The sequence below is a fragment of the Gobio gobio genome (genome assembly GCF_949357685.1).
Source record: "Gobio gobio genome assembly, chromosome: 19".
Lineage (NCBI taxonomy): Eukaryota > Metazoa > Chordata > Actinopteri > Cypriniformes > Gobionidae > Gobio > Gobio gobio.
In genome coordinates this window covers 32,121,957-32,142,841 of record NC_137112.1, presented here as the reverse complement: position 1 = coordinate 32,142,841, position 20,885 = coordinate 32,121,957, and the positions used below count along the sequence as shown (strand labels likewise).

At 39.0% G+C, this 20,885-nt stretch overlaps 1 protein-coding gene across 1 annotated transcript; it reads right to left on the bottom strand.

Moving 5' to 3' along the window:
* Nucleotides 1-10,797: 10,797 nt before the first annotated feature.
* Nucleotides 10,798-20,581, bottom strand: LOC307143088 (uncharacterized protein). Its single transcript, XM_079844373.1, has 6 exons — nt 20,322-20,581; nt 19,565-20,019; nt 19,021-19,085; nt 14,569-17,159; nt 14,244-14,341; nt 10,798-11,517 (listed from the first exon to the last, which is right to left on the bottom strand). Exons 1-5 carry the CDS (start codon nt 20,500-20,502, stop codon nt 14,295-14,297), a joined length of 3,339 nt encoding a protein of 1,112 aa, XP_079700499.1. The 5' UTR covers nt 20,503-20,581; the 3' UTR covers nt 10,798-11,517; nt 14,244-14,294.
* Between the last annotated feature and the right edge of the window lie 304 nt (nt 20,582-20,885).

Below are 20,885 nucleotides of genomic sequence, written 5' to 3'. Positions count from 1 at the left end.
CAATTGGGCATCGTTTAAATGCCACGGCCTACCTGAGCATTGTTTCTGACCATGTCCATCCCTTTATGACCACCATGTACACATCCTCTGATGGCTACTTCCAGCAGGATAATGCACCATGTCACAAAGCTCGAATAATTTCAAATTGGTTTCCTGAACATGACAATGAGTTCACTGTACTAAAATGGCCCCCACAGTCACCAGATCTCAACTCAATAGAGCATCTTTGGGATGTGGTGGAACGGGAGCTTCGTGCTCTGGATGTGCACCCCACAAATCTCCATCAACTGCAAGATGCAATCCTATCAATATGGGCCAACATTTCTAAAGAATACTTTCAGAACCTTGTTGAATCAATGCCACATAGAATTAAGGCAGTTCTGAAGGCGAAAGGGGGTCAAACACAGTATTAGTATGGTGTTCCTAATAATCCTTTAGGTGAGTGTAAGTTTACAAGTAAACTCACCCACGACACAATCCCGTTTGAAGGACGTCACATCACCCTGAGAGAGCTGAAACGCCAAATTATGAGGAGCGAGGCGAGAGGCTGAAGCTCTGTGACCTGCAGATCAGACGCGCACAAACTAATGAAGGTGAGTTGAACTATCAGTTCAACTAAACTAAACACATTTGATGCATGATCGGAGAGAGAACATTCTAGTTTGAGATCAGTTCAGCTAACAAAGCACAAACTAATGCTTTTAGAAATAAAAAGTAAAACAATAATTAATCTGCTGCTGTAGTACTAGTACTGTAGTGTTATTATGACAGTGATGGTGTCAGATAGTAATACCTTTTGATATATTTAATCAAACTCAAAGAAACTATGGTACTTTCTCTTGTGTGTGTGATGACTGTGTGAGTGAAACTAATGGTCGCGATGTTAGATGTTTCTACTGATGCTTTGACAGCAAACACTGTTTAGCGTCAAGTAAGACCTAAAACCTTATTTCTTGTTGTTTATCGTCTGTATGTTCACTTCAAAACTACTTTATGATTATTTCTCAAACAGGAGGTGAATCATTTTAGGAATAGAACCAGATCATCACATTCCTACAAAAGTCCAAACCACAGCCGTCCATCCCAGTCACCCATTCCAGAATCCTCATCATAGAGGGGACAGGATGTGAGATGGAAACGGTCCTGCTCCAGATCTCCTCTAGACCAGACTATAGAGCAGAAGAGACCACGACATTGAGAAAGAGACTTCCAGTCCTGCATTGGAGAAACATCAAGCTCTCTCACTATGTATATAGTTTTTTTTAACAAATATGTGTATATATTGTATATATTTTATAAATGGAATAAATGTTTTAAAAACCATAGCAAATAATGATAGATTTATTGAAGAAGTGTTACCACTGGGAAACATGGAGAGGCTCTTAAGGATAAACTTGACTTTCAGTTTCCACGTCCCACTTGGGCAGGTTCCCTGTGTGCCACATACACACTTTTTGCAACTTTACCCACCAACCCACCCACATGCATTTACTTATCTAAATGATGAGATTGCATAGACTTCTGTTGTTTTTATACACAGCTACTTTAGGTATAAATACTGTAACATAACCCTTACCCAGTCGCGTCAAATCACTAAAAGTCAAGGTATAAGAAGTTCAGATGATATCATCCAATCTAACAATATCACAGGAAAGTGAGTTTTATCAGGGTTGGAGCTAAATTCTACAGTACAGTGGCCCTCCAGGACCGAATTTGCCCATCCCTGGCTTAGGCAACTGACTTGTTTCCTTACTGCAATATCAGGTAATGACTTTGCATGCAGAGTTTACACACCGGACAGTGTGGAACAGGACAGACTTCTGAGGCAGCAAAGAGATTTTATAACCTACAACAAAATAGGTAATAACTAAGCAAATTTTTAGAAATAGAAATAGCAAAAAAATAACACCAAAAGTGGAAAAATGACACAAAATGTACATTTACCTACAAACTGACCACCAACCACAACTTTCAGACACCATCTTTATTTTTTTAAGATCAAGGCTGCCTTCATGTGCTATCAGAAATGTCTTTCTTTTTTTTTAATGCAAAGAACATACATAATACAATTACAGGTTAGACAATCAGGAAAATATCATATATATGACACAGTGAGACAGTTTTAAGGGCTTTGGAGTTGCTGGATGTAAGAAGAGTGTCCAGGTAGGATTTAAATTCCTCACGAAATATAAAAAAAGTAGGGCTTAGCACCCTGAAATTTACATTTGTGTAAGAAAAATGTCACTACAAAAATAAAAATGTTTATAAAAAAATATTGGTCCTTTACATCTTTATCAAAGTTGTGCAGACCAAATAAAACGAAAAGCTTTGTGATGAAAATGTTAGTACAAAAAAACAGAAATCCTTCCAGAACAAACGTGTATGAGCAATCCCAGAAGAGATGAGAAATAGATTCTTCTTCAGCAACACAAAAAGAACATAAAGGGTCAATATCAGGACACATCTTTTTTAAATAGAGCTTCACAGGATAAAAAAGATGAAGTCATTTGTACGTCACTTCTTTGACCTTATTGGTTATTAAATATTTAAACGACAAAGTCCACACTTTTTTCCTCCATGTTAACAAACTGGCCATTCCAGAAAGACAATGTATGGGAGAGAAACAATCTCATTCTGAAATAATTGTCTAATTCTCCTGTTCTGACCAGAAGAGTTTGATAAAAAACACATATTCCCAATCATTGTATCAAAGGGATGAGCTGACAAAGAAATCTGTGATCTGGCTGAGTCTCTGAGAAGAGTTATTGCTCCATAAAGAATGGCATTCATTTCAAAAGCAAACTCTCGTGGAGTTATATACAGGTGCTGGTCATATAATTAGAATATCATCAAAAAGTTGATTTATTTCACTAATTCCATTCAAAAAGTGAAACTTGTATATTATGTTCATTCATTACACACAGACTGATATATTTCAAATGTTTATTTCTTTTAATTTTGATGATTATAACAGACAACTAAGGAAAATCCCAAATTCAGTATCTCAGAAAATTAGAATATTACTTAAGACCAATACAAAGAAAGGATTTTTAGAAATCTCTGCCAACTGAAAAGTATGAACATGAAAAGTATGAGCACTCAATACTTAGTTGGGGCTCCTTTTGCCTAAATTACTGCAGCAATGCGGCGTGGCATGGAGTTGATCAGTCTGTGGCACTGTTCAGGTGCTATGAGAGCCCAGGTTGCTCTGACATACCCCTTTTCCACCAGAATGAACCGGGTACTAGTTCAGAGCCAGTGCTAGTCCCAGTTCATAGTTGGTTCGACTGAGGAGCCTTCTAAGAACCGTTTGCTTTTCCACATGCTGAGAGCCACAACAGAGCCAGGTCTTACGTCACTGTCAGTGTTGCCAAGTCCGCGGTATACCCGCGGAAATGGGCTACTTCTACATGCTGCGGGCTGTTTTTCATGTCCGCGGATTGAAGCGACCCCAATTATGTGATATTTAGCCCCGGTAATGAGGATTTTAGCAGGCAGCCCTGCAAAAACCCCACATATTTAACCCCCCGAAAGCGATTTTTACCGGAGAACCTCCCCGGAACGCGATTGGGCTTGTTTTGGGCTAGTTTTGAGTACCAATTGGGCGGGTTTTGTTGTGAAAACCTGGCAACCTGTATACGTCTCATCAGCAACGTTAGCGAGGCAGCGGAAAACACAAACACACCAGGCTTGTTCGAGATGCATTGGCGATGCACAGACCGATCCACGTATGATATAAAAAAAAAAACGCATGAGTGAATCAAAAGCATAAGGAGTCATATGCTCTCGCTGGACTCGTTGTCATATGGCAATCGGTCTGCACAGCACCGCTGCGAACAAGCCTTCCATCAACAATGCAGACGTTGCGTTACTATTGATTCACATGGGTTTACGATCCTACATCGGCATCAAAACACATAAAATCCAACGCATTCATGCAGTTTGCCGTACTTTGTATAGATGGAGATTACAAACGAGCAGCAGGTGTTAGCTCCATTAGCTGCTATTTCAAAAATTGCGGATCTCAAGTTTGTGTTCGTCTTGTTGACCCCGCCCCCAGCGCCTGATGTAATCGGTTCTTACTTCTAGCCCACCAATGTTTTGGTGCTACTTAAGAACCACTTTTCCTGGCTCAGAGCTGGTGCTTTGGGTGTGGAAACACAAAGAACCGATTTGAAACTAGGCTCTGGCTCCAAACTAGCACCAGCACTGCCTTGGTGGAAAAGGGGTAATAGTGGCCTTCAGCTCTTCTGCATTGTTGGGTCTGGCATATCGCATCTTCCTCTTCACAATAGCCCATACATTTTCTATGGAATTAAGGTCAGGTGAGTTTGCTGGCCAATTAAGAACAGGGATACCATGGTCCTTAAAGGGTTAGTTCACCCAAAAATGAAAATTCTGTCATTAATTACTCACCCTTCTGTCGTTCGACACCCGTAAGACCTCCGTTCATATTCGGAACACAAATGAAGATATTTTTGTTGAAAGCTGATGGCTGAGAAAGGCTTCAGATAGGCCTCCATTGGCATTCAGTACACTTATACTCCCAAGACCGATAAAAGGCACTTAAAACGTCGTTACAAAGTCCATCTCACCACAGTGACTCTACAATAATCTTACGATGCGACGACAATAGTTTTTGTGCGCAAAAAAAAATCAAAATAACACCTTTATCCAGCTTGTTATTGCCTTCCGCGTGTGCCTCCACGACGCATGCGCAAGAATATGACGTAGCGCCGGGGTTTGGGAATCCATGAAATGCACACTTAAGCCCCATTTTGAGCACTACGCCGAGACCTAAAGCACGATCAATGTAGAATCCAACAGCTTAGACACGCGCGTCTTCCTCTGATTGTAAACAAATCGCTTCTGGGTCATCTGTCCGAACGCCGGATCTGCGTCATATTCTCGCGCATGCGTCTTGGAGGCACACACGGAAGGCAGTAACAAATTGGATAAAGGTGTTATTTTGATTTTTTTTGCGCACAAAAACTATTGTCGTCGCATCGTAAGATTATTGTAGAGTCACTGTGGTGAGATGGACTTTGTAACGATGTTTTAAGTGCCTTTTATCGGTCTTGGGAGTATAAGTGTACTGAATGCCAATGGAGGCCTATCTGAAGCCTTTCTCAGCCATCAGCTTTCAACAAAAATATCTTCATTTGTGTTCCGAATATAAACGGAGGTCTTACGGGTCTCGAACGACATGAGGGTGAGTAATTAATGACAGAATTTTCATTTTTGGGTGAACTAACCCTTTAAACCAGGTACTGATTGCTTTGGCACTGTGTGCAGGTGCCAAGTTCTGTTGGAAAATGAAATCTGCATCTCCATAAAGTTGGTCAGCAGCAGGAAGCATGAAGTGCTCTAAAACTTCCTGGTATACTCCAGACTCTGGGACCCTGATTTCCAAAGTAAGTAAGTAAGTAAGTAAATTTATTTATAAAGCACATTTAAATTCAGCTTACACTGACCAAAGTGCTGTACAACACAATCATAAAATACAATAAAGATAAAATAAAAATAATAATAAAATTAACAGTCAAAATTAGAATAAGAAAAAACAAGAAAACATTACTAGTCCATAATTTAATAAGCAGGAAATGCTAAAACGTAGAGATGTGTCTTAAGTCTAGATTTAAAAACAGAAACAGAAGGAGCACTCTTAATGTCGGGTGGCAACTGATTCCATAATCGTGGAGCAGCAACTGCAAAGGCTCTATCACCTTTCGTTTTAAGTCGTGAACGTGGGACATATAAGAGAGATTTATTGGCTGATCGGGTAAAAAAGTCATTCAGTATAAACGTCTTATTAGACACAGACCTGGCATTAATCAGGGCCATTTTTACGTGAGAGTGAACAGTTTGTATCTGTGAATGTCGAACATACTTCAGTGGATGAATGTTATTGAGATTCACACCTCTACTCTGGACGCGCAGTCTCGCAGGAGCGCAATCAGGTGACCGGTTCTGATCCGGGACGATAGGCAGGTGACAGGCGTACCTCGCGTCCCACGAACGCCGGGACAGGTAAAGACCATGATTATGGCCAGTGAGAAGTGTGGAAGAGCAGGAGGAGGATTGTACCAGGCAAAATTCTCTCCTAATCCTCACCCGGATACCTCCGCGAATTCTCCTCTTTCTGCGACGTTTCCGCTGGTGGATGATACAACACGGTAGCCGGCGAACACACGCCGCCGAGGGATGAGAGAACGTAGAGTAGAAATCATGCGTGATGGAGCAGGCTCTAGATCGAGTCTCCAAAGAACTTCTGATGTGCAGCAATATTTGACGATCGTACGTTATAAGAGCATCAACATAATGTATTAATATCAGTATAAAAACCCCAGATAGGCAGAACGGCGATCTGGTATTTAAAAGCTGACGGGACAGACGGCAAGCCGACAGACACACTGGCGCCATCTTGGACACATCAGCGAAGGTGGAATGCAAAGGAAATGCAAAATGTACTTTCATCAGAGAACATAACTTTGGACCACTTTTTTTCCTTTTTGTCTTTAGCCCAGGCGAGACGCTTCTGACGCTGTCTGTTGTTCAAGAGTGGCTTGACACAAGGAATGCGACAGCTGAAACCCATGTATTGCATACGTCTGGGCGTAGTGGTTCTTGAAGCACATACTCCAGCTGCAGTTCACTCTTTGTGAATCTCCCCCACATTTTTGAATGGGTTTTGTTTCACAATACTCTCCAGGGTGCGGTTATCCCTATTGCTTGTACACTTTTTTCTACCACATCTTTTCCTTCCCTTCACCTCTCTATTAATGTGCTTGGACAGAGCTCTGTGAACAGCCAGCCTCTGTTGCAATGACCTTTTGTGTCTTGCCCTCCTTGTGCAAGGTGTCAGTTGTCTTTTGGACAACTGTCAAGTCAGCAGTCTTCACCATGATTGTGTAGCCTACTGAACTGGACTGAGACACCATTTAAAGGCCTTTGCAGGTGTTTTGAGTTCATTAGCTGATTAAAGTGTGGCACCAGGTGTCTTTAAAGCTACACTGTGTGATATTTTCCCCCATCTAGTGGTGAAAAGGTATATGACCATCCAGTGTGTTCACTACCACTATTCAAATAGGTGAGCATTACGCTATTGTATGTTGACACAAAAATACTTCTGAGGTGACATCAACTGAATTACGCGATGACACACTCTGAAACACAACTACAATGACAATAACTATTATTACTTACGGAGTTATTAACGCACAGAAATACCACACAAGGAAAAACAGACTTTTGAGGAATAAACAAGCCAGGAAAACTCCTTATAACTCTGTTACTGACGCTGCTGAGATGAAAACTCTCTGCACATGCACCAGACAAGTCTGAACAAGTTGACGCGCACATGCGCGAGGCAGAGAATTTTGTACAGTGCCATCGAGTATTAAAACCGGTTAAAACGCGAAAAGCGAAGCTTGAATTTACGGGTATGTCCCTCTTTGGCTAATGTACTTTCAAGATGGAGGGGCAACATGGCGACCACCGTTAGATCCCATTACCTAATGTATTTTCAATGGCATATTATAAACTTACGAGAATACTTTATTACTTGAAAGAAGTAAATATACATCAATGAGCACATATATTTTTGAAAGAACTAAGTGTTTTTAGCTAAGAATAGACTAAAAAAGTTACACAGTGTAGCTTTAATATTGAACTTTTCCGCAATATTCTAATTTTCTGAATTTGGGATTTTCCTTAGTTGTCAGTTATAATCATCAAAATTAAAAGAAATAAACGTTTGAAATATATCAATCTGTGTGTAATGAATGAATATAATATACAAGTTTCACTTTTTGAATGGAATTAGTGAAATAAATCAACTTTTTGATGATATTCTAATTATATGATGGGCACCTGTATTGTTCAAAAACTCTGAATAGGAATACAGGTATCCATCAGCATTGATTAATTGAGAGACCAAAATAATATTATTATTAATCCAATTTGGGAAAAACAAAGACTTATTTTTTGAATATCACAATTATTGCAAATAAAGTACCAGTGAGGACTAAAATTATGTTTATAAATTAGGTGCCAGGCCAAAAGCACTTGTTTGTGAAAATTTGATCATTTAAGGAGCAGGTTAGTGATGTTGTAATTACACAATAATAGGAAAGGGAGACCTCCCACCTTTGAAAACACAAGATTAGAAATGATATTCCAAAATGAAACAGGGTTTGTTAAATACTGTTTTAACCAATTTATTTTGAAAGTATTGTTTGGGGAAGAAAAATCTAAAGTTTAGACCACCACATTCATAATTGTTAATAATCACAGACTTCTTAATGTAATGGCTCTTATGCTTCCACAGAAAATAAAATAGCATTCTGTCAATATCTGCACATGCAGATTTATCCACGTATAATGAGAGAGCAGGGTAGGTCACTCTTGAAATACCCTCAGCTTTAGCAATAAGGGTTCATCCTCTCAGAGATAAATCTCTGAGAATTGAATTGAATTTCCTTTTAGCTTTCCCAACAACTGGGTCAAAGTTTAGTCTGCATCTGACTTTATCATACTTACTTATGGATACACCAAGATACTGGAATACTGTAAAGGGAGAGAGAAGGCCAGATTTGAATAGTTAACAGCTCACATTTATTAAGATTTTAATTTAAACCAGAAGCTTTAGAGAAAAATTTTATGTGTTGGATGGCAATCGGAATCTGTGATTCATCTTTTAAAAACAGGGTAATGTCGTCAGCTCGCTGACTAATAAGTATATGTTTGTTGACAATATTAATACCTTGTAGATGACAACTTGAAAGAAAGGAGGAAATAAATTGTGCAGCCACAAGAAATAAATAAGGGGAAACAGGGCAACCCTGGCGAACTCCTCTCGACAATTTAAATCTAGGCGAGGTACCCGATTTAAGGTTGATGGAAAAATTGGCATTATTATAAAGAGTTCTTATAAATCTGCAGAATGGATCACCAAACCCAAGCTTGAGGGATAGAAAAATAAACTAATGTTCGAGAGAGTCAAAAGCTTTGTAAAAATCAACAAGAAGAAAAAGATTAAATCGTTAATCAAGATTTAATCATGAATTAAATCACTAATCTAATAAATCTAAAACAAGACGGATATTGTTTGCTATATATCTTTTTGGCATAAATGCTGATTGAGTCTCATCAATAACCGAACTCAGAACACACTTAAGTCTCTTGGCCAAAGCCCAAGCTTGGCCAAAGCCAAAGCTTCCTCCCTCAGGGAACGAAGCTTCACAGATACAGATGGACTCCGCTCTTACATCCTCTCTTTCCTTCTCAATTACACCTTGTAAACGTAGATTCCAGTGACGGGGGTATCTTTCCAAGTCAGTGAGACGTTGTTCACAGAATGTCATCTTCTCTTCAGTGTTCAATCTTATCTCAACGTGACTGACTTTCCCTTTGGTGTCGTTTAATTCAGCACATACAAAGTCCACAGTTTTTTTTAAACCTTCAATTTTTTGGCCATTTTCACTCACCATTTTCTTTATGGTGTCAGAGCGACTGTTTATCAGATTAGAGAGCGTTGAGACAACTGATGAACTATCATCATTTGATTTGCGCTTTTTGGATGGAGGGTTAGCTGGGCTATCTGGAAGCGGTGTTTTGGCCCCAGTCAGAATTTCTTCCACAGACGCATAGCTGTGAAAGTCCATCGACATATCTTTCCTTTTGTCAGCGGTCGACTTCATATTTCAATTCTCAGAGAAAGCAGAATGATAGATGTGGGTGGTTTTTGCACAAAAGTAGCTTCAAGGAAGCCTGGGTGCACATATCAGTCCTATCTTACTTGCCACATCTGAAGTCATGATTACGGGCTCATCGCATTCAAATTTTGACATGAGAGGGAATTCATGTCCATTTTTTTAACTAGGAAACTAGTATTTACGAAAATTCCGATAGCATGTGAAGGCAACATCGAATAGAACACAGTATTGTGGGATATCAAAGGCAGTGAAGGATACATTTAGGCTGCCTTCAAAATTCAATCATATGAAGGTTTCACAGGAGACAGGAAGTGAAGATTCGAAAGTGCCTTGATGCTTTCCTACCTTGGAATCTATCTTAAGAAAGGCAGGATTTTTCAGGTCTCGGAAACAGCCCTGGTTTTTCTTGTCCTTAAAAAAAGTGTTTTTCCTTCAAATTACTGTTCATCTGTTAAAAAAGCCCTTTGGTATACTACAAACTATAAAAAATCCTTAGATAACAGTGGACATCTCCCTCCCAAGTTTGTTTCAAGAGTTCAAGATTTAAGGAACAAATATGCTGCATAATCTCTTCCCTCAACAAATCAATTCACATCCTCTCACCTTCAAAATTACACTCACATCCTTCTTTCTCCTTGCAATTGGAAACACTTTCTGTTGCCATGGAAACATGAATGTAACTCTTAGAAGAAAAGGCTCTAAACCGTAAATTCTTCTGTCAGACGCTTCATATATAGTACCTTCATAGGTTCCCATAATGAACCCAGTTTCCCAGAATGAGTTAGAATAGTTTGCAAGAGCGTGGTTTTAAACACGAGGCAGTGAAAGCGGAAAGTGGACATCAATTATGTTTAAAGTTCCCATCAACAATCTAGCACTCACATTACAAATTAAAGCTAACTATGCAGTTTTGTGAAATATGTGCAACAGTAAAGAGTCACCGACTGAAATTTGCAACTAATAATTACAGTAAAGCAACATTTTGGAATAGCAAACATGACTATGGTGGTGTGGTTGACAAGGATATGTTCTGATACATATGTGAGAATCAAAAGCAAATCTAAAGCATCAAAAACTCTTCAACAGCCACTTAAGTTTTATTTGAAAATAAAATATTTTATTTTTGGAGACAGTTTTACTGTTTTTAATATAACACTGACTGTTGACAGTCATATTTAAGAAATTTGTTTGTATTTACATACAAACTTAGTTTAGAGCTGACAAGGGAGTGTCACATTTGAGCATTATTAGCAAATTACATGCATGACAGGCAAATGATTTGTGCCGTCAAGGTAGTGCACACTTCATTTAACTAGAAGAAGTCGACTCAAATAAGCACAGATGAAACACTTCAAGTACCTTTCTAAAAAAATGCAAAAGGGCAATTAAATGTAACATTAAACTCAACACTTAACACAAGTAACTATTGAGACAGTCAGCTAAGACAGTTAGTATACACTTGTGAAATGTCCCTCATGGGAAGTCAGTTCTCCATTTTAGAATTATAGTTGATATCAATTAACATGCATTTTTTTTTATTGTCTTGTATTCCTCATATTTTCAAACTCCTCTTCATCAACAGAGAATGGTCTGTCAAATGGTCCATGAAATATGTGGACTGTATCCACTAGTTCAACATCAGAAGTCTTGAGCCAGGAAAACAATTGCTGACTCCATGCTGCTCCAGAAACTTCACCCGGACTCCTCTGTCAGTTATTAGTTCAAGAACTCTGCCCACGCATCACTTGGGTGGACAGATGTACAGGACAGCGTATTCCCTGAGAACATCTATCTGCGAATCCTAAAAATTACACAATAATACACTGATTTACTAAGTGTCAAATGTTTTAAACCTGGGCACTGTACCAATAAAATCTGCAAGTTTTCCATTGTCTTACATTGATAAAACAGCCCAATTCATAAAGCTTGCTTCATCTTAAATCGTCTAAGGGTGCTTTCACACTAGCAGTTTTGGTGCGCACCCGGGTTCGATTGACGTCAGAGTCCGGTACGTTTGGATGATATGAACGCGATCTTCCGACCTCGGGTGCGCACCCGCGAACCGTACCTGAGTCCGCTTAAAAAGGGTGGTCTGGGGTACGGTTCATGTGAACTCCGGTACGATTCGCTGCTGATGTGAACGCAATTAATGACGTATGATTTGATAAAAATGTGTTTGTGTGTGTTTCACTCATTTTCCTGATGAGCGTTACTGACATAATGCAAGTAGAGAGCTTTAAATCTAATTTCTGCTCGTCTTCAGCGTTCTTTAGAGCATTGCAGTACATTCGCGGCATATAGACGCAAGTGCCATTACGTACTGAAGCTTTAGAAACAAAACCAACGGTTAAAAAACAAAAATATAAAAGTGAGGTGAGCAACGCTATGCATTTTGCCGCCTTAACGCTCGCTGTCGTAACTAAGCAACGGGGTAAACAGCTGCTGCTTTGATGACACAAACGCACCTCGGTTCGGACCCAAATAATATGATGTGAACACAGTCCAGCAGGGGCAGGGGGAGGGGGAGTAATCGAACTCGGGTTCGGTCCAGGATATCAAACCAAGTGTGAAAGCACTAGGGCTGTCAATGAATATTCTAAATTTGAATATATATTCGAATAGTTTAAAAAAAAACTAAATTTCGAAGGGAAAAATTAATATTCGAAAAAAAAAACCGCCCGCTGTAGTAGCTAGAGGTGTGCAGTGAAGAAGCAGTGCGTTGACAGGGTAGGAGCAGTGCGTATGGAGAGCATGAGCCGCGCGGGCCCGTTGTGCATTGACACTGGCAGCGTTTGTCTCGCGGAGCAGAACCGCGGCTCGTGTATTTCAAATACAGACGAATATTGTCCATTAGGTCACATTTTCCAGTGTTCTCCTTCGACCCCTGTCTGTCTCGTGCTTTGATTTATGATGGGCAGCATATATCTGCTGCAAATGCGACCGTGTTCCCCTCGGTCTCATACACACATGCATATAACATGTTGTATATAAGTAGTTCACATGATAAATGTAACAATAAAGTGAAGATATGCTTCTAGTTTTAATCATTTAAACAGGTTTTTGAAGTTTGGGCAAAAACTTCTGGCAGTGTTGTGTTTTCGTGTATTTTATTTAATTTTTTCACAGCGCTGGATGTCATATGGTGATCGTGAAACACACGGAACACTTCACTACATGATTTCATGGTGAAATTTATTTTCCATGTTAATCAGGTCAGTTTTGATCGAGAACAATCCACTGTGGCTTTAAATCAGCGTGAGCAGCCCGGCAAAAAATAGACTCGGCGCCAAAACGATCGCAGCACTGCTGCTTCTGCTCTGCTCTTGCTACGCGCTGCCGCGCCGCCTCTGCGTGCGGTGTGAATGCTCTAATCTGTTAACATGGAGGCTGGAAAAAAATATGCGCCACTTGCAGTGTGAACCCGTCACTGCTGAAAGTTGATGCGTCTTGCATGGAAGATGGCAGAAAGTGCAGAGCCCAACTCGACCGCAGCAGAGAAAGCGATTTTGACCCCCCCAAAATCTCGAAAATGTGCACCCAAATGAGCATGGCATAATGTGTGAAACTCCAGCTAAACAGTCACGTATTGACACTTACTTTGAATCGCCCGCCACAAGCTCTTTGTCTGCAACACGACAAGAGGCCATAACGGAGAAATTAATTTTGTTCATTTGTAAGGACATGAGACCGATCAGTGTCGTGGATGGGGCAGGCTTCAGGGAGTTCTGTCAAGCAATGGAACCGAGGTAGGCTACCATATCCATATTTAACGTTAAACAGAAACATTACTAAAGTGTAGGCTACTGTAGCCAACTGACTGAATAGATATTGCATGAATTAAGGATAAATGTACTGCTTCCACTGGTTTTATTATTTATCGTTTCATGTCAAGGAAAAGTTCCATGTTTACCACAGCACAGCTCGCTCGGAGCGTTCAATATGTTGTAAAACTTCAAATAATATTAATAATATTTGTTTCAATCACTGAATGAAGCCTGCTATATTTGGGACAAGAGTCGCGACCTTAAATTGCTTGCACAAAACTCTTGATCAGCACTCAAAATGTGTTTGTTCATTTAAACCGTTATGCGCAGAGAGCGTGAGGGCAAGAGAGAGTGAGGTCCGCGGTCTTGGCCATTAGTTGATTTACTTGTTTTTGTGTAGGTAATACGTTGTCAAATATGTTTAAACATAAATAGACTATATATACCTATACAAGTAGTTATGTCTCTTTGTATTAATTTGTCCTGTTATTGACGTAATGTGCGTCATTGACAAAATGCGCAACCAGATGTTGGAATAGTTCGAATATTCGTGTTTTTTTAAGAGGGAATATTCAAACGTCATTTTTGAGGAATTTTGACAGCCCTAGAAAGCACCCTGAGATGCCAATGGTGACAACAGTCCATCAATGTCCTCAACTTCGTCTACTCAACTTTACGTCAGCTTTATGAAAACTGGAGTACATGAAGGTAGGACTAATAACTGAATAATAAATTACAAATCATTTAGGGAGTTTTTACCCACCTGCACTTCAATAGGCCTTTAATTCCTTGTTTCATTACTTCTTTCCTGTCCTTAATCTCCTCGAAACAAATTCATTACCAAGTCATCAGTCGGAAGTTCTGAAAGGGAATCAAATTAAATCTGACTTTTGAAGAAAAAAAAATAAAAAGTCCGACTTTTAGTTAAAATTGCTACTGCTGCTATATCTAAATCTTTAATCAGTATAGCATTTCAAGACAAGGATATAGCAGCAGTGACTTAAACCTGAAGACAGACCATGCAAAAGGTTAGCGTCAAGATTACATTGCATGTTCAAGTTGGAGCTATTATGAAATGGAGCCCTTACCTGGGTTAGTAAGTTTCATCCAGAGATCTATTTGTTCACCAGGAAGTTGGTCATATTCACTTGTACTAGTAGCAGAATTATCAGGTAAGGAGTTCTCTTTTTCAGTCACAGGCTGGTATAAATGCTCTACTTCAGCATCTATGTTCAAGGTACGTCGTTGCCAGGGAAAGACATAATTTGAGTTGGAACACTGGCTTCCATCATCAACATTCATGCAGCCATCACAGAAGCATGAATACACACGAGTATCCAGGACCCCAGGAGAAACACACCGTACAGAATGGAGAACACGAGTTCCAGCAAGGGCAGACTTTACTTGTGTTATAGGACGGTCACGTTGAATTTCACCACGTTTAACCAAGTAAAATGTATTGAGTTGCCCATCACAGCCATCTTTTGTCAAATTTAGATTGCAGAAATTATACATCTCCTCTGCATTGTTGATAGTGATCCTACGTGACAGGACAGCACGTCGAACAGATGATTTTACAACCCCAGAGACACCTTGGCTGGGCCCCTTGGCGTGGCAGGATCCAAAGTAACATCTTTCAACAGACAAACCATGTGAAGCCTTGGAGTTGCTAATGTCAGCAAATGGCATCTTTGACTTGTATTGTACTCCACAGCCGTCTGTGAATTCAACTACATTCTCTAACTTCAGTCCTCGCTTTTCTTTAAGGTGCTTTATAGCCAGAGTTTCGAAGTGGTGAACGGCATTGGCATCATGCTTGAGGTCATCAGAGACAAAAACCAAGGCTTCCTGGACGGTGTGATCATGACCCTCGGTGGGACACCTGTAGTAGCAAACAATCGTGTGAACGGTTATCTGCAGTGTGGACCAATGTGGCAACTGTATTTCGTCTTGAGATATGCATGAGTAATTTTCAGCAAAATCCATGATGAATAGCGACCAAGTGTTGGGCAACTTTTCCCGGATAAGGGAAAACTGGTCGTGCTGCCAGTTGGCTGTAAAGAGATGTTTAGCCAAAAAGTCTGTTTCGCCCAATAACTCGTCAAACATGGTCTCGAATGTGCCACACTTAGTTGACTGAACATTCTTGGTCTTTTGTTTACCATCGTGGTTCAAAGCCTTACTCTCCCAATTTTGCCAGGACACTTCTTGTTTGCCATACGCATCTACTACCACTTTGAACTTTTCCTTGAGTAGCGATACACCACAGTCGGAGCAGGTTCTGTTAATACACTTCAGATTATGGTACTCGCTGTTGCCACTTTTGGGACATAGAGAAAAACTGACAAGTTCATATTTGTTTTTGATCTTGAGTTTTATACACTCGCCATTGTTAGTAGCAGTGAGAATTCTGTTCAGGCTCTGAAGCTTCAGTAAAATTCTAGTACAATATTCACAGAGACACTGGTTTATGTCTGTTCGACGCTGAAGAAGAACACATGAAGGTCGAAGCCATGAGAAAACACGAAAGGACACAACATTCTTTTCTGGATTTTCCAGCTTCCAAAGTTCATAGGCTTTCTGTAGAGAGATCACCATGCGGAATCTTTGTTGTTGTTTCTTTACAGTCCTCATGTAAGGAAGTTCTTGAGCTACGTTTGAATTACGAAAGAAAGCGGTTATATTGTTCACAACATCCATGCAAGTGGCATCAGACTTGCGCTTTTTACTCAAACCTTCAATGGAAGAGGAATTGGATAATTTGGTGAAATATGCTGGACGGAGGTTAAAGCGTCTTGCTACAATATGTTGCATCCTGTACTTTTTGGCAACCATCAAACTAGTGACAATCAGGCGCCTCTTCTCCAAGGATGCAGTATCCTTCTTCTTTAGAGCATCAATTGTGGAGCGAAGTTTTTCTTGAGACGGGTCATCAAAATTTCTTCGTCGATGAGCTGTTTTCAGACCTCTGGCTTTCAAAGCTGCTTGTTTACGAGGAGTACAGCGATGGATGAAGTCCATTACAATATCCGCAAACTTTTCTGCATCAGCCGGAATTTTTTTGCACATCCGTGAGACTGGCATTTGTTTTGCCGATTTAGTTCTAAAGCCTGTAGATCCAGCTGTACTACATGGAGAGCCAACATTTGTTTGTGAAGTGTCAGTTCGCTTTTTTGTCTTGTTTCTTTGTTCCCTCTTTCTGGACGCATCTCTTTCACGAATTTGTCTTTTCTTCTGTTCTCCCATCCTCTCCCTCTCCTCTCTTTTCTTTATCCTATCATACTCTTGTTTCTTCATCCTCTCATTTCTTGTTAAGACTTTTCTTTTCTTAGGTGGCGGAGGCTCTTCATCAGCTTTACACTGTTTTTCTTCTGTTCTTCTACACTGTAAATTCTTTTTGGCTCTGAATCTTCTCTGTCGCTCACGATTATTTTCCTTATCAATTTCTATAGAAGCAGCAGTCCTCTTTTTTCTATATTCCTTTGCTCTTGCAGCTTCCAAAGCTTTGAACTCAGCAAATTTTACAGGGTCTTTTTTCAAACGATCCCTCCAGGCCTGACTGTTTCTCGCATTGTTGGCTTTCCACTTGTCAGATTTTGACACTTCATCCTGACAGACATACGGTTGACTTTTCTTACTTTTACGCTCAGAATTACGGAGCTGGATTGTCACAGACATTCTGAAATGAAAATGTTTACATCATTTAGTTGTTTTATTCAAACATTTACATCGATGGAGGGAGTTTTATAAAGAGAATATAATATAATAATATTTATTCTACACACACATACACATAACATCAGCATGAGAGGGACTCAACTCAAAATCCCTCATTTAACAGTTCATCTATTCTATTGCCAAAATTATGAAAAAAAGGTCAGTCAAGAAAATACCATTATTTTAAACAAATGTGCAAAATAGGAATTTGTCAGAATCAGAATGCATAGTTTGTGCATAAAAAAACGTCCTGTTTCCGCCAGGAACCAACACGTTGAACGGTGTTCACTAATTCAATTGGTTTGGCATTTATTCATTTATTAGCATGCAGTGGTAAAGTATTTTACTAATTTCCCTGATCATTCCGATTCCATTTCAGCGAGTGAAAAACAAATTTATTCTCACATGCGTTATGTATTAAGTATGCTAGCAGACATTAATGTTGACAGACAGCATGTTCAAGCCACAATTTTCTCCCTCTTCTTGGAAAGCGATGACGTTGTCAAAACATGAGGTAGTGTGTGTGGGGTTTCCAGAAAATCTGCACTACCTGAACCTCTGCTTCTCATAAATACTACTGTTTATGTTCAATGATGTGATATTCAAATAATGTGGATTTAAAAACAGATGGAACGTAAGATAATATTTTTTTTTTCCTAGCCAGCAAATATTTAGTGAAGTGACTGATGCCCATGAGTGTTTTATGTCGATGTTTTTAGTTTTAATATTCCAACCGACAACCAGCCCATGTTTTTGACAGATGTGATAATGTGTGAGGGTTGAACTATGTTTGATTTTTGATAAACGCAACACTTTTGTTTTTGCCCCCATTTTTAATGAGCTGAACTTTTTCTATGTACACAAAAGGCCTATTTCTCTCAAATATTGTTCACAAACCTATCTAAATCACAGGTTTGCCTTAGGCTGGCCACAATAAAAGGCCACTCTAAAATGTGAGTGTCCTTTTATTGTGGCCAGCCTAAGGCAAACCTGTGCAATAATCATGCTGTCTGATCAGCATCTTGATATGCCACACCTGTGAGGTGGATGGATTATCTCGGCAAAGGAGAAGTGCTCACTAACACAGATTTAGACAGATTTGTGAACAATATTTGAGAGAAATAGGCCTTTTGTGTACACAGAAAAAGTCTTAGATCTTTGAGTTAAAAAAAATGAGGGCAAAAACAGAAGTGTTACGTTTATAATTTTCTTCAGTGTATGAAACATGGAGACAGTAGAAATGCTTTTTTCATGGTTCATTATACTTATTTTAAGGAATTAAGTTTATTTTGTGGCTTAAAAAAACAACGTTACTCAGAGACTGACATGTTTGGCACATCAAAGTTACATTCAGCTGTCACAATTTTGTTGGCTTTTGAAAATCAAGTTAACTTTTTTTTTTTACGAGTAAAGGAGCGTTTTTAATGTTTTTATTGTCTCTTATAACAAAAACAAATTATTTAAACCCATGAAAAGGCTGATTCTGTTGTAAATAATAGTGAAAAATCACCGTTATTAGTTAGATAGTGAAATGGTTGACTAGGATATTTACTTTTTTGGAGACACTGTTTACTCTTTAGTGTAACACTGACTGTGGACAGCCTAAAACAAAGTCATATTTAAGAAATTGAAGAAATTTGTTTGTATTTACATACAAATTTTATTTAGAGGTGACAAGGGAGTGTCACATTTGAGCATTATTAGCAAATTACATGTAAGACAGGCAAATGGTTTGTGCTGTCAAGCTAGTGCACACTTCATTTAACTAGAAGAAGTCGACTCAAATCAGCACAGATGAAACACTAAAGAATCAATTCAAGTACCTCTCTCTTATCTGAGCCAGCTCCATCCTATGCTGGGTCAACATCTCTTGATTTCTGAGGGGCAGCTGTAAAACAACGACATCCATTAGCTCACATTTATGGATAAATGTGTCTTACAATTCAATAAAAATAATAGTCCTTCACTTTTCTATAGAAGATTGTTTAAGCCACAGAATAAAAGATAAAAAAGGTAATTGCAAGTTTTATTTCACAATTCTGACTTTTTTTTACTCACAATTGCTAGTTATATCTCACTCTCTCTTTCTCAGAATTTTGAGATATAAACGCAGATTTGTGAGAAAAAAGACAGAATTATGAGATAAAAGTCACAATTTAATTGCGAGTTTATATCTCACAATTCGGAGAAAATTGCTAGATCACAATTGCGTGTTATAAAGTATGAATAGCGACATTTAAACTTGCAACATTGAAAAAAAGGGTAAAATTGTGAGATATAAACTCGCAATTGGAAAAAAGTCACAATTACTTCTATATATATTTTTTCCATCGGTTTTTTTTTGTGTTTGCATATACACAGACTTACGTTAAATGTGTGTGTCTTATGTCGGGGGCCAATGTGGCCATCTTTGATTTTGCTGACATCACTGGACGCATCCCTGGCCCCTGAATCATCCAAGCCATGTCTTGTCATGTGCTGTTGTGTCTGACAGGTGATACCTGTTTCAGTATTAGTCTCAGGTTCATTCTTAATTTGAGGTGCTTGGTTAATAAATGGAAAAGAATCCTCGTTGCTGTCCATCATTTGGGTTTCAGTGTCTTTGCTGGGCATCTGGTCATGGTAAATGTCTATACAAGGCGATAAAGATGCGGCTTCGTTGCACACAGGCATTTGCACTTCATTCTCCTCCTGCTGTGTATAAACTTCTAGCTTCATATGCATCTCTGTATCCTTCAAGTCATGTTCAGATCTCCAATCCTCAGAAAATGCCTGGGTGTATTTCAGAGCTTGAGTCTCAGAGGAGGAGCAGGGCTGCGTTTCTATAACCAATAAACAAAATAAATAAACATACTTTAGTTCTTAAAGATCATAAACGTGGAAATTATGTCATGTGTACAGTATATATGCCAAGCGTACATTAGTTATTAAATACGTGAATAACTTTATTGGCACAATCTAAACATCTCAATAAGCTACTATTAATAATACATATTATTTAAAGAATCATGGCTGATTCAAATGGCTTTGGTAAACGAAATACTGACTCCAACTATCGAGTTCATAAAAACCATAACATGAAAGAAATAAGTATCAGAATGAGATTTAAGGTGAAATGACTGACCAGAGTCCATCTGAACTCCTGCCTGCTGTAGTCTCCTCTTGAGCAGCTCAATCTCCTGTCTGGAGCGACACATCTCCTCATTATACTCTGAAAATATGTCTTCCGCGGCCTTGAATATCTCCTGCGCAGCTAAAGTTAATCTCTCTGTCAGAACAATGCTTAAAATTTGCAATTTAGACATTATGCGTTAATAAAATGTCACTGAAGTCTCTATCCAGCTCTTATTTCCACTATTGTTTTAATTTGTTTGCGTTTATCCTGCTGAACTCGGTGATAATCAGCTCCACCTGCCGGTCTGGATGAGATATATCTAGCCAATATAAAAAATTTCATTTTATATTTAAAAATTAATTAATTATTTGACAGTTGCAAATGGCAAGTTGTCACTGTTTAATTTTAGTATCTTATTACAGTTTTGTAATGCAATATGATCAGCCTATAATTGAAAATATCTGACTGTGGAATGTTAAATGTTCCAGAGATTCTTGAATCAAGTTTAAACAGTGTTTTTCATCAAATGTATGTTCATTTGTGTTAAAAAGCCCTATTACAAGCTATAAATCA

Bases quoted from the DNA above. Each gene is read 5' to 3' on its own strand.
- LOC307143088 (XM_079844373.1), bottom strand. From the start codon at position 20,502: ATGTCTAAATTGCAAATTTTAAGCATTGTTCTGACAGAGAGATTAACT. The intron at 19,086-19,564 runs GTAAGTCTGTGT...GTTGTTTTACAG, and splicing joins ATAAGACACACACATTTAAC to CTGCCCCTCAGAAATCAAGA. The intron at 14,342-14,568 runs GTAAGGGCTCCA...ATTCCCTTTCAG, and splicing joins GATGAAACTTACTAACCCAG to AACTTCCGACTGATGACTTG.